The sequence below is a fragment of the Triticum aestivum genome, chromosome 5A, assembly GCF_018294505.1.
Source record: "Triticum aestivum cultivar Chinese Spring chromosome 5A, IWGSC CS RefSeq v2.1, whole genome shotgun sequence".
NCBI classification, from domain to species: Eukaryota; Viridiplantae; Streptophyta; class Magnoliopsida; order Poales; family Poaceae; genus Triticum; species Triticum aestivum.
In genome coordinates, this window is record NC_057806.1 from 699,496,507 (window position 1) to 699,506,590 (window position 10,084).

Sequence of the window (10,084 nt, forward strand, 5' to 3'; positions counted from 1 at the left end):
AATCTTATGTGTGTGTAATGCTCCAATAAAACAAATGTCACTAGACAAGGTAATCCCATCCTTATGTGTGTTGTGTGTCATGCTTGCTCAGGTTACTCTGCAGTTGCAACCGATGTTCAAGCGGTCCGTCACGTTCTTGGAGCGCGACGACTCGGACTTGGCAGCACAGGTGGCCGTGTGGGGCCATCTGCACGAGTTCGGCGACATGACATGGCTGCCACGCCAGGGGAAGGTCATCTACCGCGAGGATGACCGTGTCGATGTCTCGTCGCCCGGCGATGGCCTCAACGACTACCTCGGCTTCCGCTCCTTCCCGACGCTGGGGCTCATCATCGCAAGAGTCGCGGAGGAGCATGTGGAGGAAAGCAACGACATGGCACGGTGCCTAGCCGCAGGGGTGCTGCCTGCATCATTCCCCATGCAGGCGTATGGCTTCACGAACGACGGTTCCTCCTTCACGGGATACCCGGTGGTCGGGTACCAGCACCGCATCCAGGCGTCCGGCTCATGCATCGATGCCAAGGACAACCTGCTCCGCTCCTCATGCCCATGGGACCCACGCGTCCGAAGCCTCTTCTTCTACAACACTGGCTTCAGCGTCACGCTCTCCAAAGCCCCAGCGTTGGTCGCCGACATGCAACGACTCCGCGACCTGAACCCGCGCGCCCTATGCAGCCTCGACGCGAAGATGGGCATGCTCATCCGCTACGTTGGGGCCTCCTCCGCCTACCTCGGCAAGACGGAGGACTCGGTCAACTTTGACTTCACCTACTACCGGAGCTACACCCAAGGCAGGCCGCGTGCTCACTCTGATGTGATCGACGAGCTCGAACAAATGGCTTTGCGCAAGTATGGCGCAGTCCCGCAATGGGGCAAGAACCGCAACTTCGCCTTCGACGGCGCCATCGCCAAGTACGCAAAGGCCGGCGAGTTCCTCAAAGTGAAGGAGAGGTACGACCCAGACGGGGTCTTCTCTAGCGAGTGGAGCGACCACGTGCTCGGCATTGATGGTAGCCCCAACATAGTCCAAAAGGGTTGCGCCATCGAAGGGCTTTGCATATGCTCTCACGACTTGCACTGCGCGCCAGAACAAGGCTATTACTGTCGGCCTGGAAAGGTGTACACGGAGGCAAGGGTATGCTCCTTCCGACCCACCTCACACCGCGACCACAACGACGAAATATGAATCTATCATGGATGGGTCAAGAAGCGGTGCGATCTAATGTTGAATTAGTATGCTTTTGTAAGCGGTGTCTTGATTTACTTCATTTTCTTCCACATAGTTATCTAAGTGCATTTTTTTCGTTCATAAATAGGTTTATGGGGAGTGCTTCGGTACAACCCCCTAAAACGTATAGTGGGTAGTATGGTAATTTCACATTAGGTATAGGAATACCCACCCGACACCGTACGTCACGCGCGACGTCGTACGCCCGCCCGTGTATGCCGCACCCGTCGCTGTACACCCGCCCGCCCGCGTACCCGCACCCGTCGCCGTATGCCCTCACGTCTCGACGTTGGCGTCGACAGTTGTTGGAGGAAAAATAAAGACATGGTAGCCGCCGACGCCAGCCGTCGAAACCCTGAACCCTAACGCATCCACGCTGTCTCCACGTTGCCCCCCATCTGCACGAAGTCGCCGTCGCCCGAGTCGCGGCCCAAACAGGCCGCCGCGCATGCTCCGGCGCCTTTACCGCTGCCGGCGCGCGTGCCCGCCCCCGCATTCCATTCCCGTCACCTAGATGGCCGCCCACCCGCGATCTACGTCGCCGCCTCCCTCCGCGCACTATGCCTACTATGACCAGCCATCGTCCTCACGCCGTCGACACCTGCCTCCGCCGGCCAGCAACGTCACGCCATCATCATGTTCGTCATCGGAGGAAATGGATCCGGCTGAAATCCTCGCCGCCGTGCAAGAGGTTGGTTTGAGACATTGTTGTGCTTGATAAGATAGTTGTTTTAGGGATGATGTTACACGGCGTTTGATTCATCGTACATTTTTTTAACTATATATAGTTAGAGGAGGAGGGAGATTATGATGGCGATGATTACAGCGAGGACAATGAAACCTCGTCACGGAATATGGATGAACCTCGTGAGGAGAACTACATGAGTTTGGATGAATCTTATAGTGGCAATGTAAGTGTGATCAATGTTGATAAAACAATAAATATGAGGGGGTAAATATGATAGACCGCACGGAAAATTTAATATTTTTTTGCATGATGCAGCGACATGGCGATGATGATGATGATCTGGATATAGATGATTCATTTGCTGAAAGTGCACTCCGGGTATGTTATTAATAAAATCAGAGAAGAAATGACATAATAACCATATGAGCGCTTACATGTTTTTTTTGCAATGCGCGCAGATGGACAAGGACGGGGACTTTGTGAGGAATATTGTGGACGATGAAAGTGACAAATCACACGTCGATGCATCTCATGATGACAGCTCCAGCAAAGTAAGTTCTGAAACTTACATCACTACAGTACATTTTAAAATTATAACTGACTGACATAAATGGTTTAATGCATTAATTTACAGGGAGATGTAGATGGTACAAGCGGGAATGATGAGCATGTTGGTGATGATCTGTTTAATTTTGACATCGGATTTGATGAATATCAGCAAGAATCATTGGACATGCATTGGAAGGTCATGAGGAAGACGTTCAAGTCACTAGGAGATGCTTACAATTTCTATAATCAGTATGCGTACGAGCGTGGTTTCAGCGTAAGAAAGGACTCACTGAAATATTCGAAAGGTCCTGAGGCAACTAAGCGCTTGAGAAAGTATGTGTGTGCGAGAGCTGGGAAATGACAGGCAAAACGTTGTACAATGGAAGGCAGGACCCGCAGGCTGAGAGGGGAGACTCGTTGCTTCTGCGATGCACATATAACTTTGAAACTTGATAAAGAGCGTGACGTTTGGTATGTCAGCAGTTTCAATGATAATCACAGTCACGTTCTAGCTAGACCGAATGAAGTCATGTTTCTTCGGTCTCACAATCAGATAAAAGAATATCAGAAGGCTGAGATCTTAACCATGGAAGGTGCTGGAATCAGGAAACATATGATTTATGATCAACTCGTTGCGCGCTCCGGGTCATATGCAAAGGCTGGTTTTGGGAGGAAGAAGCTTTATAACATGTGTTATAGAGAAAAAATGAAGTTGCTTGCACAAGGTGATGCAGACACTGCCATTGGGATCATGATGACCAGAAAAGAGAGAGATCCAGATTTCTTCTTTGAGCACACCGTCAATGATGAAGGAAGGCTGAAAAACATATTCTGGTGTGATTCTCAATCACACCGAGACTATGTTGACTACGGTGATGTGACAGTCTTCGACAGCACATACAGGATGAATAGGTATGGCATGCCATTTATACCTTTTGTCGGTCCACCGTTGCACCACGGTATTCGATTGTGCTCTTGTGTCTGATGAGACAGAAGATACATATGTCTGGCTGCTTCAGACGGTTTTGAGGGCTCATTGTCAGAAGAGGCCCAGGTCAGTAATTACTGATGGAGATGCAGCTATGATTAAGGCCTAAAAAAGGTACTTTCGGAGGTTTGGCATCGTCTTTGCTCGTGGCATATTGAGAAGAACATGCAGAAACACCTTCATCATAAGTCTCTAAAGGAGTTCAGGTCTCTACTTTATTATGCCACTTCAAAAAAGGTATTTGAGGAGAGATGGGCAGCGTTTACCGCCAAATGACAGTCGGAGAAAACAAAGACATGGTTACGTAGGATGTACAAGAAGAAAAGGCTTTGGGCTGCATCATATCTGCCAGGTGGGTTTTTCTTAGGTATGCGAAGTAACCAGCGAAGTGAGAGTCTGAATTCATGCCTTCACTTGCATCTACACTCCGGTATGACTATTGTTGATATGATTGTGCACTATGAGAACTGCATAGTTCGTCTCCGTGAGAATGAGGCGCATGACGATTACACAAAATCACAGACAGTTCCAGTACCAGTATTGGATGAGTGTAAAGATATTGAGAAATCAGCTGCCCGTGAGTTCACTGCGGCAAACTTTTATATCTTGCAGGAAGATATGAAGAAGGCACGGGAGCTAGAGGTCCTTGAGAGACTGAGAGGAGCAGACACTCACAGATTCATACTGACATGGAACGAAAATAGAGATATCAGATTCACTATGGACTACACCCCAGGTAACTTAGAAGAGAATGTGAAGTGCAGTTGCAGAAGCATGTATCGCAAAGGACTTCCTTGCAAACATATTCTTCACGTTCTGATTCAGCTACGCTTATGTGAGATACCTAAGTGTTTAGTACTACGGAGGTTGAGCCAAGTTGCAAGGGGTGGACTTCCCGTGAAGCGCACTAGCGATCTGTTTGCATGGGGATGGGCAGGTGCAGGGGACAGAGCTAAGTACAGCGAGTTGACTATCTTATCTGCTGAAGCAACTCATAAAGCATGCCATAAACCATTTTTATTCGACAAGTTGAAGGCGGCTCTGAGGGACATAATAGATAATGATTACACTGAGGAGGATGAGCCTGGTGCGGAGGTACAGTTTGTGAACGATGATGCATTCGAGCCTAATCAAGATCATGGTCTTGTTCGTGATCCCGCAAAAGTTAACACCAAAGGCGCATCAAAACAGAATGTTAAAGGCCGCGGTAAGGATGGTCCTGATGTCACTAAAAATGGGCTACCAAAAGCTTTTGATGAGAAAAGCAAACGTCAATGTGGACTGTGCGGTGTTACGGGTCATTATAAGTCCACGTGCCCTCAAAATCCTAAGTATGATTTTCTTATGTTATTGTTCAAACCGAATTTATTTGTTCATTGTGAATTAACACATATCTTATTGTTATGTAGGAACTTTGCTTAACTTGTGGAGTATGGAAGATTGGTTCACCCTTTGATTGAAGACAGTTTTATTATGGATGGCTATGGAAGATCGTTCCACCCTTTCATTGAAGACAGTTTTTTAATGTTCTATACATTTGATCTTTAATAATTGTTATAATATGTTATATGAACTTATTTTACTTCGTTGATGTCAGACTATTTTGTTTTGATGACAGACTATGTAATGCAAGAAGGAGTTTTACTTTGTTTATTTTGATGTGTTAATTTTTACTGTTAATTTTGTGCAAGTCGCTGTTGTTTATTTTGACGTGCTCATTTTTGCATAGTACGGCCGTCGCTGTTTACTGTATATTTTCTGCATTGCACGGTCACCGTCGCTTAGAACGCCGTCATTTAAAAAAAACACCCGACAAGTGCACCGGCGGCACTGTCCCACAGTGGCAGCGTCGGCCGGCGGCACTGTCCCACAGGGCAGAGTCGGACGGCGGCAGCAGTACAAGGCAACGAAAGGAGTTCGATAGCCTATGTGCCGCCGGGTATATAAGCCGGTCGTCGCGCGCTCCGTCGGCCGAGTTGGGAGTAAACATCCCAAGTCGCCCCGCGTAGAACTTGGGCCGTCGTCGCGCCGCGTGCTACTTGGGACGTCGTCGCGCCGTGGGCGGAAACAATGATATTGGGCCGGCCCACGCGGTCACGCACGTCGCTGCAGGCACGGCGGCTGCGATAGCTAAGTTTTAGTCCCACCTGGCCCGACGGAGCGCGCGACGACCAGCTTTTATACCTGGCGGCGCACTTGCAGTCGAGCGTCTTTGATTAGTTATGCTACCCGTCGTTCGACGCTGCCTTGTTGGACAGTGCCGTCGGTCCTGTCTGACGTCAGACTGTCCGACGCACTTGTCGGCAATTTTTTTTTTGTAGAAAAGGAAATTAAGAACGTCGGTGTTATAATAAGCGACGACGACAGTGCTTTAAAGTGCATAATAAATACATGTACATTTTTTTAACATTCAGCAGTACAGGAAAACAACTTGACGACTGCACAACTATAAATATGAAGATTTCAAATGTAAAGACAACGACATGAAGACAACATAATAATCCAAATGTCATTCTCGACTTAAATATTCAAAATAGTAGTGTCTTCTTCATCACAAGACATGATAGTCGAAATAAATGTAAACATTATTTGAGACTACAAAATTTTCTTCTACAATTTTTTTGGCTCTTTTATTTCTTCTTTGCAAGCCGGGTAACTTTGTCCTTCACATCGTTGAGCGTATTTCTCTCCGAAAAAATAAGCTGCGCAATCATTAAGTCCCTCGATTATCAATTGACCCCTGTTAGAACTTCATATTAGTACAATTCAAATAGTATTACATAATGAATTTAATTGAATATAAGCATTTGAAAAAAGCCAGACCTGAGAAAAATGGCTTGTCCATTTTTCACCGTTCCAATATTGAAAGTATCGAAGAACAAATATTCCACATGAATTGCTGGTCCGTACAAACAACAGTTTATAAGTTCGCATTTGAGGTAAGATATTAAAACAATATGAAAGTATTTACTCACCCGTCTTCTTGTTGTGGGATGTTATACATTTTGATAGGCCAGGTAGACACATCCGGAAAGTTCACAGCACCGCTCGCATTCGCATCACGTATGTCATATCCAAGTTGATTTTTCTGTTCATATACATAATAGCACGAAAAGAATTTAACATAGTTCAGTTACTAAATGATAATTTCAATATGCTCATGTAAATTTATGCCGTACCAGCTCCTCAACCTTTTCTGTAATTTCACTGTCAAGTTCAGGTCCCATCAAAGAATCAAGAACCTGGAACTCTTCCTTCGGGCGATGCATGACAACCGAAACCCAGTGGGGATTTTCCTTATTAAGAGGAATATAAAGCTACATCACAACGAAAATATGATGCAATCAACATATACTATCTTATTATTTATATCCCATATATGCATACTTTAAGGCAGTTGAACTTACCTTATCTTTTTTAAAATACTCATCGGTGCATCTATTCAAGGGTCCATTCTTCTTCGCCACAATTTCGTTGTCATTTTTTCCTCCCTGGGTGTCCGGTCTAAATTCAAGTAACCTATTGACCAGCCAGGTCGGCATTATATGACGATCTTCACCAACAACTCCCAACAGATACGACGAATAAGCATTGATAACCTGAAAATAATTTAAATGATGTATAACATTTCCAATTTGCATTGAATGCTAATAGAAAACAGAACAATAACTTACATCACCGGTTAGCCATTGATGATCAAGAATCTTACAAGCCCTCTCTGCACTCAGACCTTCGCGCATGCCATCATTGAATATTTCCTTCTTTCTATGTTTTGCTGACCGCTGATAAGCACGAACAAACTTAACACTAGATTTAATCACATCGTATTCTTCTTCAAAGACTTCTTTCTCGAATAGTTCTGCAATACATGACGGTAATATGTTAATAATTCAATGATAAGTAGTAATTTCAGCTCGAAAATAATATGATAAAACTCACTTGCTTTTGCTGAACACTTTGCATGCTTTGTAGGTATAACGGGAATATAAGGAGACTTTATAAGGTTTGATCGTGTCCGCTTCCATTTCCCTACACCCTTCTCCTCTACCTCATCTTCTCCAATACAATCTACCGATCCACGTGATGCGAATTCATCTGTTCCTAAAGATGTAATGGATTTCTCATCAGATACCTCAGGAACTTCGATAGGATCTTCTTCATCATCCTTGAAACTATCGAAATATTCAGATGTGCAATAATAAGGTGTCTTCTCTTCAGAATCATTAATATCATCTTCATCATCCTCTTGCACATTCTTTTTTCCCGGTGTTTCGAAATTGTCCACGTCAGGATTATATACAAATTCCTTACAAGGTTTTCCACCATAGTTTCTACTTTCACTATTTTCACCATACTCATTCTCTTCTTCTTTTTCACTATCACCGGCTTTGTAAAATACAGCGCTTTTGTTCAATTTCCCTATGACCCTCTATGATTAAAAATTAGTTGTAATTAGTTATGTGACACATCGAAAACCATTGTGAACGGCAAAATCAGAAAACTTGTACCTGTGCGCATAGCTCCGGCATACGAAGCATATCCTTACGAATGTGCTTCAGCTCAGTCAAAATCCAATCCATAATAGGGTTCTGGGTAGCTGAAGCCTCAGATGTACTCACGCTTGTTCTCCTTCCAGTAAGTTTAGACTTTCTCGTACTGGATTTCTTGTTCTTTTCAGCCTGTTCCATTCTTATTTTGTTTAAGCGGTACTCTTCAGTAATGGTGTCATCGATCTACAACATAAAGAATCATACAATCATATTTAATTAATAATTAATTGCAGACTTTAAATGGAAAAATAAATATTTAACGTATTACCATTCCAACACCACGACCATTTTGAAAGTCGTACTTGTCTCTTTTCTCCGCTGCCGCTTCTGTCCAATTCCTCATCAAGGGGCTCAACAACGCTAAAGGATCATACTTTGGACCGGTGCTTGGCTGCACCTTCTCCCAATATAGATACTGCAAAACAAACACACAACCATTTAGCATGTGTTACACTATTATTACATAATATAACTATTCAATTTAAAAAATAAATCATACCTACAGAAGTGCTAGGTTGCCACGTGGCCATTCCCTAACACGACCGGGCTGCAAGACCGTACCAATCTCCGACAAACAAAACCGCAAAGTGAATGCGTTCCAGTTGAACTTTTTTATCTGCCTGACATCTTGCACTAGTGCATAATAATTCTTCGGAATGTACTCATCAGACACTGGTGCAATTATAGTCCCTAACAGGACGAGAAACTCCATCCAAACAAATTCATCGTCCGCGTTTTTATTTCTCACAATCTTCTCAATAAGATCATCAATCAATATTTTACCATTCTTCTTGTTAACAAAATTAGCTGGAATTTTTTTATTGCTTTGCCTTGGTCCATACTCAAAAAACTAGAAACATCAACTCCTTCATTCTTCAAACCAAATATAGCAAACACATCATCAGGCCTCAATGAAATCAACCCTTTTTTTCCGGCTGCCTCTTGCACCATGAATTTTTTACTACTAGGATTGTAACCTTGAATCATAAGCGCAAGCAAATTATCACGCATCTTGACCGAAGGTATTCGTAACATGCCCTCCATCTCTGTTTCGTAAAACGTAAATCGCTGACTTGATGTTAATTTATTAACAAGAGTAACCCATTTTTCTGCAGAACATGCAATCACACCATCGATGTCCATACTGCATATAAAAATATCTATGTGACGTTGCACGTAGCTAATGTGTTATATAATGTTGAAAATTTTAAAATATATACCTGCCCGACGGCGACTACAGCGGGCGACGGCGATCACAGCGGCTGACGGCGGCGTCTGACGGCGTGTTCACAACCGGCGCTGACGGCGAGTGGTGACATCGGCCGCTGACGACCGGCGCTGACGGAGGGTGGTGACGTCGACTATTGCTGGGTGACGACGGGCGTTGACGGCGGGCGTTGACGACCGGCACTGACGGCGGGTGGTGACGTCGACTAGTGCGGGCTGACGGCGGCGCGACGCTGTTGGGCGGGGAACGACAGTGTGGGCGGCGGGCGACGGGGATCAGATCGGGCGCGTCGTCGGCACGTACGACGCAAAAAAGGCATGCGCGACGTGATTGGGCGACGTGCGCGTTTGTCGGGAATATTCCCTCGGATAGCGACGGCTCGTGCAGATATTGGGTAGATATTTTGCTGCGTCAGGCCCGCGGCGATTATTAAGTGGGTGACGGCCAGTCTACAATATTGAATATTTATTTATTTATTTATTTGTATAATTTTGTCATTTAGTGTACTTTTTGTAAACTTTGCAAGAAAAACAAACATGTTTTGTGCCCAATTTTTTTTCACGGGCCATAGTGACATGCAGGACACGCACGCAAAAATTTGCCGCGTTTCGAGTCCGTATGGATTTTCTACGATTTTCCGGGCCGAAAACCCCTAAAATACTGCCCGGACGTGACGCAACTTGCGTTCGTTGTCGGATTTCGTTCATTTTGGCTGTGGGGTGTCCGGGTGGGGCCCCACACGTGCTGCCAAAAGTTGGGTGCATTCCATGAAACCGCTCAGGTACTTGCTGTGGAAGGGGGTGGTTGCGATATGGCCGGAGGGGACCCTCGGTCGCACGTCTCCGCTTCGCGT

General features: G+C 45.2%; 1 protein-coding gene and 1 pseudogene across 1 annotated transcript; both read left to right on the forward strand.

Annotated features, from left to right (window-relative positions):
- Nucleotides 1-34: 34 nt before the first annotated feature.
- Nucleotides 35-1,250, forward strand: LOC123101827 (probable truncated L-gulonolactone oxidase 7, mitochondrial). The gene has a single exon (XM_044523105.1). The coding sequence runs from the start codon at nt 35-37 to the stop codon at nt 1,184-1,186; it is 1,152 nt and encodes a 383-aa protein (XP_044379040.1). The 3' UTR covers nt 1,187-1,250.
- A 492-nt stretch (nt 1,251-1,742) lies between these two features.
- On the forward strand, nt 1,743-5,774 carry LOC123101828 (protein FAR1-RELATED SEQUENCE 6-like; annotated as a pseudogene).
- The last annotated feature ends 4,310 nt before the right edge of the window (nt 5,775-10,084 follow it).

Coding starts and splice junctions, on each gene's coding strand:
- LOC123101827 (XM_044523105.1), top strand. CDS start 35: ATGTCACTAGACAAGGTAATCCCATCCTTATGTGTGTTGTGTGTCATG.